The sequence below is a fragment of the Cottoperca gobio genome, chromosome 15, assembly GCF_900634415.1.
Source record: "Cottoperca gobio chromosome 15, fCotGob3.1, whole genome shotgun sequence".
Taxonomy (NCBI): Eukaryota; Metazoa; Chordata; class Actinopteri; order Perciformes; family Bovichtidae; genus Cottoperca; species Cottoperca gobio.
Window position 1 is genome coordinate 4474872 of NC_041369.1, and position 25851 is coordinate 4500722.

The window sequence follows — 25851 nt, forward strand, 5'->3', positions numbered from 1 at the left end:
CTGCGCATATGGCTACACGACACTTTTAATAGCGGTAAGATGTTTTATTGGGCTACTTTATTTTGTCAAATTTGCTCTACACCCTCTCTGCTTGTCTTTACCTGAGTTTAAAAGTGAGGAATATTTATTCTGTCTCAGTTGTGTCTGCAAAATGTATGAAAACAATTAATATAAACGTATTGTATAATGCTTACTGACTAGCATACAAACCATGCGCGTGCGTGTACGCATGCATGTGTGAAGGAGAGAGAGGAGGTAGAGAGACAGACAGAGAGAGAGAGAGAGAGAGAGAGAGAGAGAGAGAGAGAGAGAGAGAGAGAGAGAGAGAGAGAGAGAGAGAGAGAGAGAGATACAGACACCACTATTTGTTTTTTTATTGTTGCTTAAACGAGGTGCCTCATCTTGTAGACATATAGGTCAGCTTTCAAACTGATGTTTTCTTTTACCACAGCAGCCAAGAAGATTTGTTGACCAGCCACTGCATAGTGAGAAACTACAACTCCCTACACCCTCCTCGGCATCACCCATGCGCCGCAGTCAATCAGCTGTTGAGGCAACTGCTGACTATCTCGGCACAAGGGTAGCTCGTTTGTCATACTAACCCCAGACGAGGCAAACAGAAATATCTTTATTTACAGAGTCCCAAAAAGGTGAACGATAAAGGTAATTCAAACTTCATGTTAGGCAGATAAGAGACCGCTGTGTGTGCATGCTGTTTTGTCGTTTGTGGAGCGGGGGGCACATATGGATTAAAGGGGGGATTTCAAGGCAAGACAGCTCCATGAAATGTATCGGATGTCTCGCAAATAGGCATTTAAATGGTCTGCTTTTGGCAGTTTCTGTGGTAAAAAGGGCCGGTGAGGTGAGCTTCTGTAGGCTGCTGATTATGCTGCTTTCATGACCTTGGGTGCGCAGCTCTTGGAGGAGAAAACACGGATTAACCGGTGGGGTGTGTACAATGCTAGATATTGCGATTACCTTGAAAGTCAAACTTGTAAAATGATCCGGCATGTCACCTGGAGTATTATTTTCAAAGTCTACATACTATTGCATTCATGTTATTGAAAGGCCTCAGTGCTGGCTGCATGTTAGCTCTCCTGCAGTCATGGTTCTAACAGCTAAGAGGAGCTTTATCCATGTTATTGTGGGTTTTATTTTAGCATAATTTTAACGTCGGATGATTTGACAGTGTGTCATATCCTATGGTAGTGCCTTGATGTGTTCCAGTTGACATAATATGCTATATTGCTTAGTGTAGCCTTGCAATGATCAAGCATATTGTGGTCTATTTACATGTTACATTCTCCTGCTGCACTGTTGAATTTCATAATGTGGCAACTGTGGTTTTCTCAATGCAAAATTGCCGTCCTGATAATATTCCAGGGTGTGCTTGTCAATTGTGCTTTTGCAAGGCGTTGTCTCCTAAATGCAAAGTAAAGGATGCATGAAAGGTTAAATGTATAGTGTCTAACTTTGAATAGAGGACTTAAAGAGCTTCCAGTGTCGTTCCAGCCTTGACTTTTAAGCAAGTGTACATTAGTACATCTTGTATAATGCCAACCCTTGGCTGTGTCAATGCGGACCCCGGGAGAGTCCCTCTTTGCGCTATAATAAAACCCCTTCGCCTACTATAAATCATATCATTCCTGTTTGGACTTTTGTATTGAGTATTGTAGGCCTATACTCGTTTGGCCAGTCAACTTTATCCTATTTGTTAAATTGTCTTATTAATCGTGTTAAACGTATTAAAACCTAAGGCTGACACAATTGTATTGTAAGAGAAAGCCGGTGCATGAGACATCTTTGCGGTATATTACAGCGGTTCAGGTGCGTCACTTTCCTCTGCATAAAAAGGGCGAAGTGTGCCTTTTGGTGGGAGTCATTTCACTTTTTTTAACACCTCTGTGGTCGCGTGTGTCGAAGTGCCTGGGTCAACCTGTCTTTTAGCCTTGTTTGAAGGACAGCTGTATTAACTGACGTATGTAAATGAATATAGGGGAGGTCCTTGGGCAAAAAACACACACTGAATCAGGTTCACTTTGCAGCTCCGGAGTTCCTGCGTGGAAGGAAAAAACGAGACGTGGCGAAATCTGGTGAATATCTGCAGCAGCCATAGCCTATGCTCCGTGTATAATTTGTGGAATATATGAATCATTATGTTATAGTCCTGGGAAGTGTGTTTTCCTCTTCTTCTTTTCGGCTAAATGGGTGATCACGCATTGGCTTCGCAGTCGCCTGCTCCCTCTAACATCATATCCTTGTCGGAGTTGTCCCAGTTCATCAGATACTACAACAGCCCAGCGAGCCCGGTCTATGATCTCCTAAATTACAACCATAATAATAACTCCTCGTCTCTGTTTCCCCCTCGTTGCAGCTCAGCAAACCATGCAGGATGATTTACTGATGGACAAAAACAAAGCCCAGCCTCACCATCAGCAAGATCCGACGCAAGTAGACCCTCCTCCCTCAACCCCGACCCCGTCATCGGAGCCCACTTCTTCTTCATCGGAGTCGGAGAGCCCGTCGACCGGGAGCAACCAAGCGGCTTCAGCGCTGAACAGCAGCAGCAAAGACAAAGTGTCGATGGAGTCGCCGATCCTGCCCGGGTTGAGCTTCCACCACCAGCCGCATGAGACCGGCGGCCCCCTTTCCTCCCCGTCCTCCTCTTTTGGGAGCACTTGGTCCACGGGAACCACAAACACCGCCGTGGATGACAGCTTTTTCCAGGGAATACCCTCGGTGAACGGGACGATGCTTTTCCAGAACTTCCCCCACCACGTCAACCCGGTCTTCGGGGGTAATTTCTCCCCGCAGATCGGTCTGGCTCCCCAGTCCCAACAGCATCAACAGCAAGCCCAGCAGCAGCAGCAGCAGCAGCAGCCCCAGCAGCAGCAGCAGCAGCAGCAGCCCCAGCAGAGGAGATCCCCTGTCAGCCCCAACCAAGGCCCCTTCCCCCAGAGAAACGCTTATCAGACCATAATGAATAACAGCAAAGGGTCGTCGTCTTCTTCTTCTGCCTCGTCGTCCGCTTGGAATAATCACCAAAACGCCGCATGGAGCTCAGCTTCCAACCCCTGGAGCGGGCTGCAGGCAGGCAGGGACCCGCGCAGAGCGGTGGGTGTCGGGGTTGGAGTCGGAATTGGCGTCGGGGTGCCGTCCCCCATGAACCCCATCTCCCCCATGAAAAAGCCCTATACCAGCAACGTTATAGCACCCCCCAAGTTCCCAAGACCCGGTCCCCTCACCCCAAAGCCTTGGATGGACGACAGCGCCTTCAGGACTGACAACAGCAACAACATACTGCCTTTCCAGGTAAACGCACTCCTCAGGCCTAGGCCTAATATCCAGCTCTATATTGTTTCAGCCAGTATTTAACAATGTTGACCACTTTGAAATCTTGTTAGTTTTACCCACACTATCAAACATATAGGGTGTTTTTTCCCCCAATGTATTCTCTTCAATTATTTATGGTAATCATTAGTGCCTGAGATTAAAAAAAACAAAAGAAAAGAAGAAACAAAAGCCTACAACAAAGTAGGCTAGCCTTTGATAAGGTCACCCTGAACTCATCAGTGCCCAGTATAGTATAGGTCAATGTATTAAAGTTATTAATAGGCTATTTATGTCATATTCAATTTGAAAAAATGGCAATTAAGAAATAATTTTATTGCAAAAATCTTACATATTGCCAATTTTTCTTAGCCTATACCCTGATGTTTTTTTCCCCACACAGTGATTATTATGTGTATGGTAAGCCTATACTATTAGGACACAACTTCTGATGCACCGAAGCTGTGACAAATGACCATCAGGTTTTGCCGGTAGCAGTCAACATTTTCATCTAGTTTGTGCTGTCAGATTGTGTGGTGGAGGTCAAAGAAATCGAATGAGACAGCGAGTCCTTGAAGTATTACTCATCGATCACAGCTATATTTACGTATTCAAAGACAAACACACTGAGTCAGTCCTACAAATAGTTGCCGTGCACGTTTTACTGCACTAAATGGTTAAATTCCCTCTGCCAGCTCACTCCAAGGGGTTTAAAGGACATATGACGCATTCAGGTGCTGCTCGTAACTTTCTAAATTCAGACTGACATGACCTGTACTCATACTTGATTAGCAGATCACACTAATGATGACCAGATCACACTAATGATGACCAGATCACACTAATGATCACCAGATCACACTAATGATCACCAGATCACACTAATGATCACCAGATCAGGAAGGATTTCTTTTTTTCAGTCCGTGTCTACGTTGTGCCTAACAACACCCCTTAGCTGTTGTAAAATTACTAATTTACTGCCTCTCGTGACTAATAGCTTAAGGACAGTAAGCTGCAGAAAATGAGTGAAAGTATGTCTAGGATGAATGGCAACTATGTTACTCTTATGCTCATTATTTAAAAATAAAAACACTAACATGTAGCCATGTAATAGTAATACTACTATTATTAATAATAATAATAATAATAATCATCATTATGATGAAAATAATAATGATTATAATAATATTTCAGTCAACTCTTAATTTTTCTCTGCTATTTTCAACATCGCTGGTCGTTATCCTCATAATTACAAGACTTTGGACAGTACTTGAAGGCAACATCCATACTTGCATTTGATTGGCTTGTGATCGGATAGTGGGCGGAGTTTGAATCTGAGATTGAGACAGAATGCAGCTCCAACCAATTGACAGTAAGAAGAAGCTCATATTAAGCTCTTATGAGTTTCAACAACATATATTACATAATTAGTTTCTGACATGTATGTGTTTTTTGCTGTAAAAAAGCAGGAAGACCACAAAAGCTAATTTAATAAAGGGGCAAAATAAGTAACTTTCTTAATTAGCATAACATTATAGCCTAGCTAACTGTATGTTGTTTTCATGTTAGTGACAGCTAACAATCAAAGTAACTATATAGTTGGATAACTCCAGTTTGAAAAAGGGTTACTGTGTTCCTCTCAGCAGACCAAATGCAACAAAATACTTAGCTGTGTAAACAGCATTTGTGAGCAACATTAGCATAATAAACGTTGACATCGGAAAGCGTAAGGATGTCGTGTTTTTTCTTGAAATGCAGAATGAGCTATGTTCAGTAAGACAAGTAAACGTGAACATTGATGTTAACTGGGAGACTTCCTATTGCCGTTTCCCTGTCCAATCCCAATCTTTCCCTGTATTTCTGATTTTATAACCCAGACGCCCCACACTGAAAGACTGTTATACCTAGATTCCACAGGACTCATCTATGTTCGGCAGCACTATTACTGGACACCAGAGAGTCAGTTTCATACTGGTTTGAATGTATTTCAGTAGTCCATCCTGCCTTGATTGACATGTCTGATTCCAGAGAGGACTAACATGAACAGTTCCAATACTGTAAGGCTTTTTCGCATGGCTAGTCATGTGTTTCCCTATGTTTAGTTATGCTGCCTGACAAACAAGCCAACATGAAAAATAAGCCAGCTGAATACTCCCCCCCCTTAAGTCACCACCGGCTTACTTAAAAAGGAATACTTGTTCACCCGATCAAAGCGAAGACTCGGGTGAACGGAGCACCAGCCAAAATGTTAACCTGTTACTGCAGAGAGAACTACATGTGCAGACGAAACGCAGCCTGGCGCAGGGTGAAATTCCAGCCGGCTTGAAACGTATAGCCTTTTGAGGAAATAATGATTGTGTGTGTCAGTCAGGCCTCCCTAGGCTTTATTACACAGTTTCCTCTGTTGAGTGCCTCTATCTATTATCTCTTGACTTGGCCAGCCTAGAGCTCCAGTTATCACCAGGAGACAAGGTCAAGGGGCCACATGTCATGCTGTATAGAGTTTTCTGTTTGCTGAAGTGTAACTTGGGCAAATAGCAGAGATGGAGTCATCTACTCTTGCATGGTCAAGTGGCACCAGATGAAACATTAGGGTTAGTGACATATTGCAGTACTTCGCTCATATATATGCCAATTATGTTTTTAAATGATTAATCAATGACAGAACATTATTCTGCAATTGTAGTTGAAACAGATTTTAAGCCAACTTAAACAATCTGACAATGTGATGATCGATTAATGATGTCATCAGGACTATTTTCTACGACTTTAGAAAGCTTCCCTCAGAACCACAAAATACATTAACTATTAACTTTTTTCACAAGCTGTACTTTCCTTGTGTTTATTTGAATTCTCCTTTTTAAGATCAGATATACATACCAATAGTTGTATCAGTATGTGTATTCACTCTGTATATCTGCAATCATTTTCTGCTATTGGATAATAACTATTTGACAGGGAGAGCATTTAAAAATAAAAATAAATTTAAAAAGCACAATACGTCATTTTCTGCACCTAGAGCGCTCTCAATCAAAACAATAACAAAAGACGGAGTTTGGTTATGTGGCGTGGGATCATGGGAGTTGTTGTCTTCACCACTATTGCTGTCATTGCAGTCAGCTTCCGTTGAATTATCTGCAGATGTCAAAACATTTCGGATAATATAAGTACACAAGTCAACAAAATAAAATAGGTCTAGTCATTTTTAGACATTTAATTCATATTATACCTTTTTAAAGGGCTTGTGGGTACATCAGTGATGCAATCCTGGCTGTAGCTCACACTTAGCTGTTCAGCAATTACACCCATAATTGGAGACGAGTTATCACCAGGATGCAAGGTCAGGGTGCCACATGTCAACCGTCCTGTTTACTGAAGTTAAACTCCGGCAAATTGCTGAGCAGGCAGCAGGCAGGGTACACACACACACACACACACACACACATACACACATACACACCGGTCCCACACTATCATGTGGACAGATGGTGACGGGTGTTCTCGTTGTCATTCTGTAGATCTGTAGTATTGTTCGGATGCCCCAGGTGAAACACAGGGCAAAATGTCGAGTCCCATGTGTGCTCCGATATGTGCTCGTACTCGCCTGCTGCTGGCTGCCGCTTAAAGGCAGAAGAATGCGCGGAATTCAACTTAACATGTCAGCGAGAGGCTTAGGACACAAAGTCACATGAGCTTCTCGGGAGATACCCTGATTTGAAAATGATATTCGTGCCGACGATTGTGTGGTCCCCTGTGATCGTTATCTCATCATATTAGATCAAGAAGTTGGAAGTGAGAAGACAGACTGACAGGTTGAGTCTCACAGTAAAATGCTGTCTGATGGTGCAAATGGGCCGGAGCTTGGACGAGTCAAAGTACCAACACAGGAGCAAAGCAATGTACTGCTGTCGACAGGTGCAGCAGCAAAAAGTAGTTTAGCCACCTTTATAAAAAAAAAAAAAAAAAAAAAAAAAGGTGAAAATATCTGTTTAAGCGTACGCTATATTTAGAATATTTTCACCGCTTTACCTTGCCGTCAGACAGCCCTTTTGTGAAAGGGAACGAAAGCCGCTATCAATGGTCTCTTCAAAGCCACCAGACTCCTTTTGACAAAAACAGTACTTTTACCTTTCAGAACACTGTGAACCAAAACTAACCAAAGTCACACATTAACACTAACTAACCCATCGAGGCAGTGGTAGACGAGCAATTCCCCTGTTCTGTGAGGTAAAAAGTTCTGTTTTTGTCAAAGAAGTCTGGTGGCTTTCAAACAAGGATAGACGGCTTCAGTTTCCTGTCAGAAAGGGCTGCCTGATGGCAAGGTAAACTGGTAATATATTCTAATACCGTAGACTTAAACTGACTTAGGTAGGCCATTTTCTCTAGTGGCTGAAATAAGTTTTGCTGCTGCCCCCGTCCACAGCAATACATTGCTTAGATTCATTGCTGGTGCTCCTGTCTGGTTCTCCAAACTGGGAGCAAAAAGGAAAAAAACAGATGATAAATTAACAAACGTCCCTTAACCTTCCCGAGCCAACTTTATCTTCAGCCATATTTAAAATCTGTTTCTTATCAAGATCCCCCTCATAAACACTCTTATATCTTGTTTATGTGCCATGAGGAAAGCTGCCGTGTCAGGTCAACCTGACGTGCGTTCCACACTATAGGATTCTTATGTTGTGTTTAAACGGTGAAGTCTGTTTGGGATTTTTGTATATATGATCTCTTTAGGTCATTTAACTACACTGAGCTCTCCAACCCCCCCCCCCCCCCCCCCCCCCCCCCCCACCCGTCACTGTGCTCATCCACATGTGTCAGAGAGGAGAGAAAACTAAAAGCTCAGCGTTTTAAGTGTTTACCGTTTGTACCAAGTGGGCAGATTTTTATCTACGTGGCGCTGTCGGGTCCAGAGTGGAGGGAATAACACTTTTGAATGCTCAGCCGAATGGGCAACAATAGCTGTGGTGTGCAAACAATGTGGCCCCGGCTTGGGCAGCGGACACAGGACACAGCTGCCAAGGCTCCAGCCTCCAGCTCTCAGGCTTTACCTTTGGCACACATTTCTCATGAATTCACTTAACACACAGTGGGCATCTAAACATTTCATCAGCAGTGAGCGGCTTAACCTTGAGGTGTTTGACGTGGTATTGACTGTCCAGGTCTGGAATCAGTTGGACCTATTCTACCTCCTATAGGATCAGGAAATTAGTTGGGAGAACTTTTGTAAATCACCAAGTACAAAAACATTTCAAATGACAGTCCATTGGAAAAATAGGAAATATTGTCAGTGTTTGATATAGGACCTTATTATGCCTCAGTGCCAGCAGCATGATTCTGGGTTGTCCATCACATTCTCATGAACGTGATATCTCAGGAACGCCTGGAGGGAATTTCTTCAAATGAAGCACAAACATCCACTTGGACTCAAGGACGAACGGACTGTATTTTGGTTTTCAAAGGTCAAGGTCACTGTGACCTCACAAAACACATTTTTGGCTATAACTCAAGAATTCATAGGCTAATTATAACAATTTCACAAAAATGTCTTTTTTGGATAAAATAATGAAGCGATGACATTTTGGACAGACGTGGATGTAAACTGCAACTCTACTGTTGGCATACAACCGCAGGTCTCTTTAGTTTTTTTATTATTGAATAATTTGCAAATATCTTCTTAATCAATATTTAGAAAATACTGAGTGTCCCTCTGAAGTTTCAGAGCCCAAGATTTCGTCATCGAAACAGTCCAATACCCAAAGATATTCAGCTTGCTATCAGAGAGGAATGTGACGACGAGAATTTTAGGCGATTTAAATGATTGATCATGACAATGTTGATGATTTTTCTGATAATTGACAAATCGTTTCAGCTGTAGTAAGATTCTCTTCAGTTGTATGGTATCGACATTCGTCAAAATGATTGACACTTCAAATGGAACCTCCAGATGGTCATAAGCAAAGTGAGGTACTTTGTCAATTATGATAAATCCCATGGAGTAACAGTTTCAGCTTTCATGTTCCCCTCTGTTGAGACATCCTGACAGATGGGGCTCCTCAGGGCACAATCATTTCTCTACTTTAATTGTAGCTTTTTGACATAAAAGGCTTAAGGAGTCTCTGACTAAGATTCATATCTCTCTTACAATATCAGCTCACCTGTATTCACCATCATCCCCGGGGCGGACGCGTACATTCTATTTTCCCTTTTTTTTTTTTTACCTGTAAAATCTAGTCCCAGATCTTTAATTTAGATTAGTCTAGATTAACATCCCACGCTGCCTCGCTTTTTTTTAACCAAAATTGGAGCTGTTGATACATGCAAGTTGATCTGCATGGTAAGCAACCAACCAGAGTTTGAAAAGAAAGGCTAAATGTGCCAATCCAAGTTTAAAGCCACATGAGAAGATCCGGGAGTTTACAGGAGCGTTTGTATTCATTGTATTGCTGTGATGTCAGAGAATGTGTTATATACGGTTCACATTAATGATACTTTGCCTTATAACTGTCTGTACTTCTAACTGAAGCAGCCATAAAATGATAAAAGTACGAGCTTCCCTGTGTTTATTTTGTGTACGTGTCCAATCCTAACCCTCTTCCTGCTTTGCTGTGTTGCAGGACCGGAATCGGCCCTTTGATGCTTTTAGCTTGCACTCTTTGGAGAATTCCTTAATGGATATGATAAGGACTGACCATGACAAAGGTAAACCACACCCTGCCGGTGGCCCACCAATGACTATCGCTGATATTATATGGAGGAATCATTTTGCAGGTTAGGAATATTCATACGTCCATGCTTACAGTATTTGGATTTTTTTTGTTTTTTGCTTCATGGGCTTTAATCATCTCTGGCACATTTGTTTTCTTTTGCTCTATTTACCAATCTCTTAACCAATACAGTACGGATCATCATGTTTTTTTTCAAATTTAATTATTAACATTATGAGCCTTACCTGCAAAATCTCGCATAATCTTTTGTTTTTGTGTACGTGTGTGTGGTGGATTAGATGTGCAGCAATGTGCACTCAGGTGGTCTAACTTGTGAATTGCTTTTTCTGTTTGCCCTTTCGTCTTCTTTGCTTGTTAGCTTTCCGCTGATTGGAATCAAGTGATAATGAATTGTGCTTTTGTTGACTGGATATGTGTGAGCGTAAATGTTGAGTGATTGACTATATTTCTGCTTTACCTTTTCCTCAATGGTTTGAAATGCAGATTCATACTTGAATGAAAGAACGTCGTGTTGTTCTATCTCCTGGGAAGTATAGAGAATTAATGAAGTCATGAAAACATTATTATGAAGTCATGAAAACATTATTATGAAGTCTCTCTTCACGCCCTTTTAAGGCCATCCAATGTGTGTCAGGCCTCCTAAGCCAATATGTTTGTAGCACAGGTCACGTGTCTATTGTAAAAACTTTGGATCCAGTCTCCCAGATGGGGCCCTGTCAGGTTGGGTGTAGGGTTTTTATGCTCCCCCATCCTCCCATCTTAACAATGGAAAGATTGGTGGGAGAGGTATATAATGAGCAGAACATGTCGCTTTCTCATGCGTAGAGTCTGTTTTCTCAATCTCGTGCTGAGAGAGCATTGTTGCAGTAAGATGGTCCTTCCGGCCCGACCTAACTTCACTGGAAAGGTGTCGTCATGTCCTGCAGGGCTTCCCTCGTGATTGTTTATCAAAGCACAACAGAGACAGAGGAGATGTGATGAAAGACGGGGGAGGGTGGTACATGGACGTGGGTGTGCAGTCCTAGATCTCTGTTTGCTTGTTTACCCCTCTCGCCATCATGTGGGCAGGTTGAGCTTCCGTGCCAACCACAGAGCAGCTCCACCCTGCTGGCGTACCTACTCACTGCCTGAGAAGGGCTCTGTGCTTCCGCCCGGTCTGCTGTGTAACCTACTGCAGAAAGCAGAGTTGCTGGTGCTTTTCTCGACTCGGATAAGAACTTAATAATAACTTCTAACTTAATGTATAACAAACGTTGTACAGGGGAGAAGAGTTTTGCTATTTTCTTGGTGTAAAACCGTACCACTGTTAATTGTCCACTAATAGTCCTTAAAAGATGTGCGTTTTAAATAGTGTCCATGTAATAAAGTCAATACAATGATTCCAGGTGTAATTAGTTAAATTCCTCGGTCTACATCCATGTGTGTCATTCGTAGAAATATAATACCCAGTGGAAACAGGGAAATGAATGGATTATAGCGAATGTGTCGACAAGTTAAATGTCAGATATTAAAAAGATTGCGGCAAAAACGTAATTCAGGGTCCCAAACGTGGCAGTACCCGTTGGGATTGGGCCAGGATTGGACCAACACTACCCTGTTAAAGCTCTGGGGGGCCTGATTTCAACTCCCTCTTTGCTAACTTAAAAATTCAGATCTAGGTCAGCAATTGTTAATTGAAACCTATTTAGACAAGACTAGACAATAACATGAGAAAACATATTTTTATGCTAAGTCGTTCCCTAAACCAGCTATCGTCGTAGTTAGTTCGGCATCAGACTTTGAGGACCCTCAAACTGCCCACCAGCTGAGAGCCAACAGTCAAAACTAATTAACCCAGTAGGCCGAGTTTTGCATTCCCAACTGAATGGCTCCCCACCCACATGCATCCCTCACAGAAATTACTCACATACTTCTCATTGTGACTAAAATAATTGTTTTTCCTTTAGTGTTTTATGACTCCCTGTATGTATGTGTGTGTGTGTGTGCTTTTGTTTTTCTGAACAAGAATTACTGTGATGCGAATATGAACCGGTGGGGTGAGAGAGTGTGAGATGACCCCACCCACACCTGGGGGATGGGGAGGAGGGCGAAGCCGTCTTGATTTAACTATTTTTTATTCTTCTTAGCACTCGTTAGGAAAAGAGACGAGGGAACGAAATAAGAGGAGGAACATTTTTATTTTTATTTTGCATTTCAAGAAAAAAAGTCTAAAATACAATTTTTGAGAACAAATTCGAAATGTTTTGAGAAACTTCTAGCATGAGCGCATATATTGATAGTTCGACTTGATTCTCGAAATGCAAAAAAAACCAAAAACATTTCTTTATTTTTTGTGTTTGTGAGCGAGACACTTTATTCTCGCAATGCTCACAAACTTTCTGAAACTCTTTACTCCTGGGCGAGGGGCCGCGGGGACATCTGAACAAACGGGCCCTTTCTGTAGCAACACACACACTGGTCTGCATGTAGTTCCTGAACTGGGTCAGCTGATCTCCCATGTGGGGAGCTAGGCACCCCCACATAAACACACACATCAGAGATTCTCCCCTTGGCCTGGAAAAACACTACCACCAGTGCTCACATGCAGGACACACACATCCAAATTCTTTCTGACATGTAAATCAGCTGTGACATTCCATCAAAGCGCTCTCACCTCACACACATTTTCACCCATTGTTGTCTTTGACAAAGTCGACTCAGCAGACATAATACTGTGTCTGCAGCATGCGGCCACTCCCCACACGCACCTTAATGGTGTCACCATTTAAAATACTCAAAAGTGTTAATAAGTCCCTTAAGTCCTTGTGTAAGCTGTGTGGATCCCACCCCACCCACTAAGTGTCACTCTCTGAATACACACACATTGCCTCAGCTGGTTTGAATCACATGATCTAGCTTATACGTCAGTTACGTCGTCTCTTTGTGTGTAAGTACAGCTTTTAGAAGATGGAACTCCATCATTACATTACATTACAGGTCATTTAGCAGATGCTCTTATCCAGAGTGACTTACAGTGAACTAACTACAGGGACAGTCTCCCTGAGCCACCATTGTGCCCCTTGCAAGACAATTTGGGAAATATGCTTATTCGCTAGTTTGATGAGAATATACTACCCTGACATCTGCACAGTAAATCTGAAGCTACTACCAGAAGGTACTTAGCTGAGCCCAGTGGTTCCAAAACTGGGTGCCCCCACTGGTTTAGCCTAAAGGCTGGAAGAAGAGGAGAACAGATGTCCTGCTCCAAAAGTAAAAAAAGAAAATCAGCCTACCAGCACCTCAAATGAACACGTTATATCATGTTTGTTTAACCCGTTTTACAGGGGGCTATGTGCTGGACCATTTCTTTGCCCGGCGCTAATGCTAATCAAAGCTAACCGTCTACTGGCTGTAGCTTCATATTTAGCCGATAGACATGAGGGTGGTATCAACCTTCCAATCTAATTTTTGGCAAATAAAGGAATAGCTTGGCATTTTTGGAAATCCACTTCATTTAAAACCGTTGAATCAGTTCAGAAAAGCCCACAGTGCAGAGCCGACAAATGTTTGGACATTTATTTGAGAAATTGCTTAAAATATTGAAGCACCTCATGAACAATTTGTTGTCTGTGGACCCACTATTTGAATAAATAACACCAACTGGCATTTGTTTTGAAAAATGGCAACTAGTTTAGCTTCACACAAGAAGATTTTCATACATTTTAAAGGCTGTGTTGTGTTTTGGGTGTCACCCACCATGTGTTGGTTAATGGCCTGTATGAGGTATAATGTTGTAACAGATAGAAGGTGCAAGCTGTAATTGAAGTCAGTAGTCGAGGGAGTGCAAACACGGGTGTTTGGCTTTGTGCATCGGATAACATTTGACGCACTGGAGCTTTTATCAGGAGGAAAACAAGAATGGCAAATGCAGTACAGGTCAGAGCAGAAACAGTCTGATTAAGCAAGGTGTTTTGATGATAGGAAGGTGTGGGTGTCGCCATATAACTGTTCTTTAAACTTAACATAGCATATATAGAGCCCTAAACAATGTACTCTCTGTCTCTACATCAAGTAAAGTTCTGATTTAAAGGTCTCCAGTGAAAGTTAAGAATAAAGGTTTTTTTAGATAAAGATTCAGCTTTCAAGGATAACTTCCTTATCGTTCAACCAGATAAATACAAATCTGTATGTTGCAAAAACAAACACTTTTAGAAGATGTACATATAGAATTACATTGCACAAATTCATTGTGTTGCTGCTGCAGCACTCTCACTCAATACTGGAAGAGAAATTGTTGTCCCTTCACTTGTTCGCTTGTCTTAGTTAGGTCCTCAAAGATCACGTTTGTTTGTAAGAGGAGGTCTATGTGAGCTTTTATCTTTGTTTAGGTTCAGAGAGGGGGTCACCCCAGCATAACCTGAGGTGAAAGGTCAATATTTGAATCACTTGGTTGGGCTGAAGTTGTGAAAGTGGACTTGACCTCTCAACTTTTCAACCCTTGTAGTTAACAACACCGTCGGTGATCAGAGGGATGCCCCTGTACTTTAAACAGCCAGTAATGACTATAGAGATAAGATGATGTGTTTGTTGGCTGTGTTAAAGGTTAAGCATACCTTGCTACCAATAAACTACACTGTCGGGGTGCTATGCTTTGTTATGGTGGAAAATTCATGACTCCTGAAAGCATGACTAAGCTAATCCAGTCCAGGCAACAAAACAAGTCAGGGCTTGTTTTGTCTATTAAAAGCATGGTTTGTCCAGCTCTCACAAGTCATAAAATACTATTGAAAGCATTGCTATCACTGCCAAGTTGTACATCAAGCTTAACTGGATTCTGGAAATCCTCTATTATTATTTAATAGTTTTACGATTATTACTTTTATGTAACATTAAATTTCAATGGGTGGTTGGCATATTTAGGGGATTTGCTTCTAGAAATCCCTAGTTCCCTAACCATTTGTGTTTTATACTGCACATCATTTTATTTTGTTTTTTTTGTGGCATGAAGGCTAAAGGAACTTTGGCCCTGTTGTTATAGTCTTGTCCAAGGTTGTTGGGTTCAGCTGGAGCTGGTATGAATGGAGAGAAGTAGGCCATTCTGACACAGAGACATACAAATAACTCTCTCACCAGGTTCTTACAGAAACATCCATCCCACTCAATCTTTTCAGTCATCTGTCAGCTGTGTGCAAAACACATGCCTCTCGGTGGGTATTGTCATTTTTTTTTTGCCACTGTAGTGTTGGTAATTGAAACTTTCTTTGGCAGTAGTCAGCAAGAAGTGCAGCTTTGGGGCACCCTGCTGTTGAAGGTGTTTTTTTATCACCGCCATTTCCACACCTTGCTGTTGGCACACCCATTCTCCTCTCATAACTTCTGCTGGAGCTTTCTCCACAAGGTGTTATTGGGGGCTAAAATGTGTGCTATAATGTGAAACAGAGGGAGCAAAATGTGACCAAAGCAGTTGAGAAGACCTCCAGGTGGGACACGGTCTGTGGTGATCAGCCACATGGAATCTAGTAAAAATGTAACCGCTTAGGAACTTGAGGCACCGCAGTCATGTAGCCCTCAATAGTTTTCTGATAGTCAGTCCATATAGACCGAAGGTCCCAAACCTATTGTCTTTCCAAGATTTCAGAAAAACTGTGCACCTACAGGACTATGCTATATCCAACACAATGATGCATATGGTTGTTGACAGTGACTCAGTAGTTAATTCACAAGATTTTCAAAGAAATTGAAGATGGTGCCATGAGGGAGTCTGCTTTGTGGGTGTGGCTTTTTCCATAATTTCTGTCATCACTATTCATATCCATACAACCATAGTGTTTACATTTCTTACAAGAGCATTAAGCTCTTCATAAATCTAGCCTTTTCATTTTGCCTCAAAGTAGATTAGATTGATGCATTTAACTTTAAAATGTACAAAGAAAATCTCCAGGGGAGCCTGCCACCAGACCTAGAGGGTCTGTGGTCCACCCACACCAGCCTTACTAAATCCTGTGAGAGAATCTGGGTCACCAAATCTCAAATTGATGGCCACTGGCTTTATCCAGCTAATCCATTCCCTACTCTTTATCCCATTTCTACCAAAGCGGTCACAGCGAGATCACTGTCCAGTCAGATTGCCAGGCAGGTGAAAGAGTACTGAGTACTGAGGTACTGTTGGTGCGTAAGGAGGCCGACGGCGTGTCTCCAGAGTTGCCACGCTACCATCATGGAGAGGTTGAGAATAGCTCAGGCACTCGGTGAGGAAATGTCACCAGAAGAGCAGTGGCAGCAGCGGCAACAGCTCAAGCCTCAAGCCCTGCTGCTCAACTCCTAGGGGGAAGCAGATGGCACATGCCCAGAGCTATTTTAAGGCTTCATGAGGGCAACTGTCCCCCTCTGTCACCCAAAATGACTGATGTTGACCGGAAGGGAAGCACAGACCATGGTGTTTGTTGTGACTTTTGCCCTCCTATCAGCGAAGTCACGGCTTTGAATGTGAATGTGTTTTTTGCTCAACCAAATGCAGTGGTACTAGGTCAACGTGCACTGTCTGCTCTGGAGCTGTACGGTATTCTCTCAAGGACATTTAAACCAGTCAGACATTTGGCCCTAAACACTGTAATTTGGTTGGAGGACTAAGAAATACACCACCCACATGCTAACCAATACACATGAGAGAGTTAAAATAGCCTCAGTGTCGGGACACAACACGGGAACTTCCTCTTTTTGGGTATATCTAGTCTTTGCCAACAAAATGTTAATTTCCTCGTGATAATAAGTTAAGCAAAGATAATGTGACACAAGGCCATGTCACACACATCCTTGTGTTCATACAAACATGTGTGTGTGAATATATGGGCTTGTCGCACTCCATTTGTCCTCAAGTCCTACTGTTGCCTGGATTCTGACTGGCTGAGAGGAGTGTGGAAATCCACATCTGTGGCGCTGCAGGGTGGGCCCTCCCCTTGTCCTCCCACTACCCTGCCTTTCTGGTTTTCAACCAGGTTTAACTGCTAGTTCCATGCTTGTTTTTGAGCCAGGAAGAGGCCCCCTTGCTCTCCCAACTATCTGTCTTCTGCGGCCAAATTTGGAAACTTTTGACGTGTCATCTTGTTTGCACCATAGCAGCTTGCAACATGCAGCCGGTCAGTCTTTCAAAGTCCATGTTACATATGGAGAAAAGAAACAGAACACTAGCAGAAAAACAAGCTATCCGTTGCAGTTGATCCCTTCGACCTTAAACCCCCCCCCCACCACCACCACCACGGCAACGTTGCAGGCTCACAAAGGCTGTGTTTCATTCAATCTAAAATGTAAAGGGTTTTTGCCGAATATCAATGTGTATCCCAGTGATAATGTTGCTTCACTTTCTGTCTTTCCTAAATGAGTCTAGGTAGGCTGCTTGCTTCCTGTGTGTTGAGTAAAACACTGGTGTAGGCGGATTTTGACAGAGCCCTAATTTTAAGTGGTGAGGGATAAAGGGTGTGCCTCTGTGGCTGCCACTGCAAATGATGTTGACAGTAAGACTGCAATGTTTTGTCCTAAACCAGGTAGGCTATTTCTGCCTCGGCTTAAAGGGGTAGTTTTGAAGTTGGGTTGTATGAGGTACTTATCCATAGTCGGTGTATTACCTACAGTAGATGGTGGTCGGCACGCCCTCGGTTTGTAGAAGCAGACAGGAGTTACCGCACAGAAGCTAAGCAATGTGCTGCTGTGGATGGGTTCCTAAGCAAAACGTATTTTAGCCATCTAAAAGAAAGGCCCACCAAAATATATATATCAGTTTAAGTGTATGCTATATTTAGAAACCACTTAACCGTGCCTTATTTCAGCCCTATCTAACAGGGAACTGAAGCCGTTATATCCATCTACTCGCCAAACCCACAAGACTCCATTGGAAAAAACCCAGTGATTTTACCTCTCTGAACAGCAGAGTTGCTGGTCTACCGCTGCCTTGATCGGGTAGTTAGTTTGTGTTATTGTGTGACTTTGGTGTTAGATCGGATTCACAAATCACCAGTCACACATAACACAAACTCACAGATCAAGGCAGCGGTAGACCAGCAACTTTTGTGTTCTGCGAGTTAAAATGACGTAAGTGCAAAGATGACCCCGTCAGAAACATAGACTGTATAGTTTTCTCACGGCTATTCTAAATATAACATACACTTCAACTGATATTTATTTTATTGGTTGGCCTTTCCTTTAGGTTTACATCGCTTAGCTTCTGTGCGGTAACTCTTGTCCGCTTCTACAAACTGGCAGTGTGCCAACTGCCATTTACTGTAGGTAATACACTGACTATGCAAGTACCTCATACAACCCCATTTTAAAAACAGTCAAACTATCCCTTTTAGGTGTATTTTTCTTGTTGTCGCCTGTATGGATAGGATAGATGAGGCGTCCCACACCAATCCTTTCCCTACAAAAGCACTGACAGATGGGCTCTTGTAACATGCACAAGTTGTCACCATTGCAGAATGCGCGCTCTGTTGAATTCCTAGCCTTATAGCTGCCTTTTGTTTTTGTGTGTATGTGAGCATGCATATGAGTTATGTGACAACAAAAGAATGTGTGTTTCCACCTCGTTTCTTTTGACATCTGTTGTTTGTGGTTGTCCTTTGTATCACATTGGGTAAATTTGTTGTTTATTCATTTCATGTTAAACATTTCATCATGGCTGGCATTTTCCCATTGCCAACAGTAGAATGGAAGATTAAATATGATGTCTGTCAACAGAATGGCTTTTATCAGTGATTTCCATGTTTTTCCTCTTTTGTAAAATCTTTTCTTTTTTTGTCTTTGACAGGACGCATGGGCCTCAACTTTCATCATCCTGGAGCAGAACACATAATGCCACTGAATAGTAAGTCACTTTTAATTGTAGTGCCCATCATCTTCCCTTCCGTCTGGAATTCATCACAATTGTCTCAGTTTTATGGATAAAAGCATTACAGCTGCTTTTTGTCCTTTTTGAAGGAATTAAGAGTAGGAAGTATTGTTGTTGTGTGTTCCCATGAAACACATTTACCCCCTGACTACAGTATACATTGGGCACAGGGTTAATATTTTTGAACCGCTCAACAATCTGCGATTGCCGACTTATATTCGCACAGGTACGCATGGGTGTGCACCCTAACCCGTCATTGTTAACTTAAGTAAGTAAGTTACTCCGAATCCTCCTTATGCGTCCCTTATTCCGTCTCTTTTTTTTTTTGCGAATGAAAATAAAGCGATATTTCAAAAGATTTTTTTTTTAAACTACATTTTAGTCTCTTCTTTTTTTCATCAACGATATTGCATATTAAAATAGTCACAGTTCCGTCCGTGTCGTATCGTCATCGTCTCGTCTTAGTCCATGGGAAAAAAAGCTAAAGCCAGATTTAGTCATCGTTTTCGTTGACGAAATGAACACTGCTGGCCACACCTGCCCTACCCTTTGCTGAGGTCTGGATTCCCTGACACCCTAACCCTAGGACAGACCTCTCGGCACTGGGGCGAAGCACAGTCGACCTGTGAATAGCGCTTCCAAAAATACCCCAGCATGTAAGACTAGATTCCCCCCAGTGTCCCACCACCCGGCAGATGACCAGCAGTGACGGGTCTTTATCCCATATGCTGCTACACAGATGCCACAAAGTTTTCCAGGCCAGGCACTACTCTTCCAAATGCTCTTTAGTTTGTCTTTTGATGCGATCAGGGAAATAATTTCGTAGGGTCTTACGCAGCCATTTTTCTCCATCTGCTCTAGCTCATTTAGGAGCATTCATGTTTCCCATCTTTTTCTTCAAAACTCAGCAAAATATCAGGGATGTCTGGACTGACTGTCGAACAAACCAAATCAGTGAAGCCCTAGTTTCCTATCTGGACATGTACAGTCAGCCCACAGGGTATACAAATGGGTAAAGGCAGAGGATATCTAACATTAAAATAACTTTCTCTGTGAATCTTGACACCACACTGGCGCTCCTCCTTATTTTGTTCTTTTCATCACCTGTACCCTCTGAGAACTTGTCCCGAAGTGATGTTAAACTGTTGTGTCATGGGATTACACTCAGGCAAGCACAGATCTGCCCAGATCTTCCAAGTCTGTCAGAACTGGCTCTCTCCGCTGTAGCCTGTGATGTGTGCGAAGCTTTGGTTTCAACTTTAAAGTGTTTTACTCTTTGTTTCTCCTTCATTTCGTCCCATTAGCTTTGAGGCTTCACGCTGTGAGAACCTTTAAGAGCTCTACTTTCTCCGGATGGTGTTGGCACTTCAAGTGAAGAAGAAAGGGTAGAGTAGTCAGCGTAGGTCCTCTATTCAGATTTATTGGTGTTGTTCACTTGACAGCTTAGTAGAAGTGTCTGAGGCTTTGAAGCCTAGCAAGAGACCTCAAACTCATCATGCCCAGAGGAATCACCCTCTTTCTTTTCAAACATTTCCCCTCTCACCCAGACACCACACAGTTTGAAGTTGGTGCTTATTCTTAACCCTCACGTTTCCTTTCCTCCTCTCCCTCATGGGTTGTATTCTCTTTCACTGAGGCATCTGACCGTTTCCCACATAACGTTTTCTTCATTTTGCCCTGGTTGCTAGGTGACTTTGAGGGCAAAGCTGCAGAGAGGCTGCCCAGGTTTAGTTTTTTTTTTCTCTTTTTTTTGGATTGGAGAGCCAGATCATTTTAATGAAAACATAGCATGGGGAGAAGAGGCTCAGAGACGATATGTTCCCAGAGTGAAGCCAGAGAGGCAAGTCACACAATGGGGCTCTCCCAATGCAAAGGCCCATATTGGTTTTTTGATGCGGCGAAGTCTGCTTTGTGACTGATGCGTTTAGAGGAGCAGGAAGATCTGTATAGTACTGTGTTTGTTTGAATTTGCCCTGTGTTAAGCTACATTTAGTTTGGCTTGCATTCGCGGCACAGCAGATTCAAAATGAGCATGTTTGTTGGAAGATTTCCGAATGCAATACAAATGCAATCCTGAAACTGGGTTAGGGCTTCATAATATGTTATTTTATTTTATTTTTCATCGTCATGCACATCGTGAAAAAACCCTGAACTCCAATGTCCACTTACTAGCTTTTCCTTGAGCTTTCAAGCGAGTGTCCCAGTCTTTTCTCAGTGGATGCAGCATAAAAAATTAAAAACGACAATACGGAGATCATTTTGAGAACTGCCACATGTCACCAGCTGATTAGACATAAGTGGTCACAACGTTATACCTTGGCCTTGCCAATGATTTTAGATCCGTTCAGCCATGATGTCATAGCCTGCTTCTCACTCCCCTCCACCTTCCTCTCTGCATGTTATCCTCCCTTCTCAGAGCCCTGAGGCTGCCAGCCACCTTCGTCCCCTCTCCTCTCCTGTGGGAAGTTTCCACTCGCACCTGGCCTGCCATACCTGACCTGAGAGCAACTTTTAATATTTCACCAAGGCCATGATAATGACTAACCTGCTCTACCTTCAGTCCTGCATGCACTCCGCTTTATGGCCTCATTTGTGAATATTCACAGAAGATTATCACGGACGCGAGCCTTTGCAGGCTCATTAAACTGAGATTACGATCTCTTGCTATGGGGCGTCGCATAATGCTGCTATATATTCCGGCCTTTTCCGTGGCCAAACCTCACCTATCGCGCCACTCTCCCCCAGCATCTGCCTGCGTTTGTTGCCGAGGCAGGTGCAGCAGGTTTACCATGGCCGGTTGCCAGGCAGTTATAATCGCTCTCCTCCTGTTGTCGAAGCTTAGGTGTGGCCATCTGTGGTGTCTCAGTTGCCTTAGAGATGTTCTCGGTTTTCGTTTATTTCCACAAAACCCATGTCTCTGTATATCTCTTTCCAACCCTTGTTCCTGCCCCAACCCTCTGTCTTCTCCTTGTGTCTCTCCTTCCCCCACTGTGCTGACAAGCAGCCCGGAGCTATGGCCGCAGAAGAGGTAACGTGTGGCATTTTCTCTGGGGTTCTGCTTGCCATGCCGGCCGTGTCTCTCTCCGAGGCTGAGGGGGGTCTTAGTGTGGTGTCACTACCTGCTTTTCATCTGTGCTGTGATTGAATGAAATCATATTAATTTTGACACACAGTTTTTCACATTGTGCATTTAATCAACATGGGGCAAGGGTCAACCAAATCTGTCTATATAAATTAATCTTATTTTGCTTGATGGTGAGGGGGGGGGGGGGGATCTGTCTGCCAATTTTCTTTTCTCTCCATTCTGAGTCAGTGTTCTGCCTGAAGTGTCTACAATATGAATAGTGCACATTCGGGATGTTGTATTGCAAATACATCCCACTGTAAGTAACTCATTCTAAAATGTTAAAAAATCATATGATCTGTTGGCAGTATTTGGTACAGCAGGGATGGACTCATCACATTTCTCCAGTCAACGGCTGCGTGATGCTGCCACCAGATCAAACACTGAACCTTTTCAAATATTAAAGCAGGTTTAGTTGGAGAGATTCCACAAGGAATGTGAAGGGTTATTTATGGACCAGTATGCTGACTCAGAAGTGATTCATCATCTGAATGGCAAAGAGGGGTGCTTCCATCGTGGCTCATCTCTGATTTGATGTGCTTTTTGACTAATTCTGTCTTTCTTCAGCAAGGAGGGATGCTGCTGTGTGCCATGTGTAAGGTTACTTGGGTTATAGTTCTAGTAGGAGACAGAAGAGAGAAAGTGCAGTATTCCTCACTTTGTAAAAATGTAGTTTCTAACCACATTAATCAAACGGTCAAATACCAACCCTGCTAAAGAACAAGAGGCAAATGTGGTTCCACTGCATAGAACATGCATACATACTAACGTTGGACAAGCAACACCACAATCAAAACATCCAGTTAAATATAGCTAAGACATTGCTGCAGTGGAAGCCTCCCAATGGAAAGTTTAAGACTTCCACATGCTTATCACGGACTGATGAACAGTCGCTTCCTTCTCAATACTACAGCAGAGCCCATTCAAAGCACGCCATCCAAACAGCATGGATTTAATTAGAAAAAATAATTTGGCCGCCTGTACGTGTTTTATGTTACTATCGCAAACTCACACAATTTGGGTTGCACTGGCAGAGTGGTGGTGCCACAGTTGGCTATCTGCTCGTACTCCTTGACTCCAGGAAAGTGAAGAAGAGTTTGGTTGCGACGCGGTCATTGAGCCACTGCGGACGACGTGCTCGACTTATTCTGCAGAGCCCTGAAGCCCCCGCTTACGCTGTTTGCATGTTTATTCAAAGTTTAATAATATTAGAAGTGAAACTGGAATGTCGTTTGCCTACAGGTTAGGGAGACTGGTATTTTAATGACGATAAGTCACCAGGAAGTTCCCAAGACATATTACAATATCATGATTATAATTTGCACTTTGGCCTCAAGTGCGCGGACATCAATACGCAATTGCTGAACATGTTCTTTTCACAAGGGTGTGGAACTCGGGAGTCATTGTACGTTTATTGATGTCCACGTACTTTTGGCCATATGGTTTTTGCTTTTTTTTAAATTACGGGTTCCTTTAAAAAAAGAAAAAAAAAGAAATCATAACAGAAAATCAAAAGCAATTTTACCTGTCTGGACAAATGAGAGATTTACAATTGTCATTGTAGTTGTGGCCTAAACGTCACCACACCAAATGAAAAATGAAAGTTATTATGGTTTTATATACCATCCATAGAGTCAGAAATATGTCATCATCATCTCCCTTTGTTGAGAGACAGAGTTTAGTCTTATTATGAGGCTAATCTCAATATCTAAACTGCTACAGTAATTGTTTTCAGATGTGATTGATTCATCTGTCACACCCTCCCTCCCTTTCTTTTTTACTTCACACTCTTGTACCTCTCTGTCTTTTCTTCCTTCCCCGTGGTCTCCTTCTCTTTTCCTCTCCTCTCAGGCCGTTCCTGTCTTTTTCCCTTTGAAGATGGTTTCCTCGACGACGGTCATGGTGACCCTTCCTTGACCCCGGGCCTGAACTCTCCGACCCGCTGCCAGAACGGAGAGAGGATGGAGCGCTACTCCAGGAAGGTCTTTGTCGGAGGCCTCCCCCCTGACATAGACGAAGGTAAACAAAGGATCCTTTTTCCATTACTCACCTAAAGAAAGGTTTGCAATCAACTTCAGACAGTTGTTCAGCACCTCACTGCTGCAGATTTACACTGATACATAATGTATAGTACATTCACGACTGGAAGCCTACCAGTGCAGTCTTTGTCGTTGGCTGTTTCTATACTAACGGTTACACTGAAGTATTCGAGCCTTACTTAAGGGCGCCTCGACACCCCTTGTTGAGGATATTAATTTAACGCCCTGTTAAGCCACGATAAACGTCTTTTAAAAAGCCTTGGTTTGCTGTACAGTTTGATGCTTTCAACATTTTTAGGAAATACCGCTTATTCGCTTTCTTGCCAAGAGTTTAAGGTACAATATGTAACCTCTGCTCAGTAAAATGTCTATAAGCGACCAGACCCATGTCATATCTTTTGTGTTGAGTTGTGTAATTGCATTATCCCAAATGTTACCGACAACGTTCAGAGCTAGAGAAATCTGTCATTTTATTCAAGGTCAAGTTGCGTTTCATATCCCTTGTTGCTTTAACTTCTGGGGAAACGGGAAACACCAGACGACATCGTCATCATTGTTTAACGATGGAGGCAATTATTCCCAATACACCCGCACTTCTTCACAACGTCATCAAAGTTACTGTTTTGATTGATAGACAACGAGCGTCCGAAATGACATACTGTGCATTCAAATGAGAAGATTGATACCACTCTCGTTGAGTGCATCAAATATGAAGCTGCCGCCAGCAGCTGGTTGGCTTAGTGCAGCACGAAGACTGCAAACTGCCACTAGGACATAGACTGGTAAAACCACAACATTGTTTTTTACACTTTCCAGTCTTTGTGCTAAGCTGTACTGTGCAGGAGAGTGCTATTGATCTTCTCTGGCTCTCAGCAAGTAAGCAATTAAGTGTATTTCTTTTAGGGAAACCTTGAAAGTCCTACTTGGCGATATTCTTTTTACCCACAATTAAGTAAACTTCTACTAAATAGCCTCCATATATTACTGGGTTTGCTGTACTATTTAAACTTTAATATTTAACACAATAAGTCGTAACCAAAAACAGAACTTTTGACAGTTCAAAGTGATAATGTATTCTAGATTTGTTTTCCAGACCAGAGCCAGATCTCAGTAACCTCTGCCTTGATCTGCCTTAGAGAGATGTCTATATAGCTTTAACCCTCAAAATCTGAAGCGTTTTAAATCAATGCTTCAGTCTGGGGCCAGTTACGTCACGGACCTGTAATGTTTTCCACAATCTCTGGAGCATGCCAAAGAGTTTAATGTTAATATGAAATGTTTACTTTCACAAGTGTCTACGCCGTTGAACAAGGACATGATGTACAATACGTGCCCTTGGCTGGCTGAAAAATTCATGAGTTTCCACAGCACGAGTCAGCCCAGTGCTGGATGTGCCCGGACTGTGTTCCTGTTTAATGCAGTGGCTGCTGCTGCAGCTGGGAACACGGCAGAAAATAGAAACGGTGCCTATCTCAGCAGAGTGTGGCTCTGCAAAGAGTCCTTCATATGCATATTACATGAGGGATATCTTATCATATCATGAAAATAACATTTCAGTCTGTTTTTTGTTTTTTTACAGATGAAATCACCAACAGTTTCCGTCGCTATGGGCACCTGGTGGTAGACTGGCCCCATAAAGCTGAGAGCAAATCCTACTTCCCACCTAAAGGTAACGGCAGTTTGTGAGAGCATAATCTGTATTTTCCCATCAGACATCAAAGTCTACAACAATAAATATCACCTCAGGGGGAATCGCCATTGTAGAGTTTTGTA

At 42.6% G+C, this 25851-nt stretch overlaps 1 protein-coding gene across 1 annotated transcript in view; it reads left to right on the forward strand.

Moving 5' to 3' along the window:
- Positions 1 to 1384: 1384 nt before the first annotated feature.
- Positions 1385 to 25851, forward strand: part of cpeb3 (cytoplasmic polyadenylation element binding protein 3) — a 42803-nt gene continuing 18336 nt past the window's right edge. The window contains 8 exon segments of the mRNA XM_029450568.1: positions 1385 to 2070; positions 2072 to 2093; positions 2375 to 3312; positions 9945 to 10098; positions 18835 to 18891; positions 21920 to 21943; positions 23891 to 24058; positions 25658 to 25747. Coding sequence (XP_029306428.1) covers positions 1987 to 2070; positions 2072 to 2093; positions 2375 to 3312; positions 9945 to 10098; positions 18835 to 18891; positions 21920 to 21943; positions 23891 to 24058; positions 25658 to 25747 — 1537 coding nt within the window. The 5' untranslated portion in view covers positions 1385 to 1986.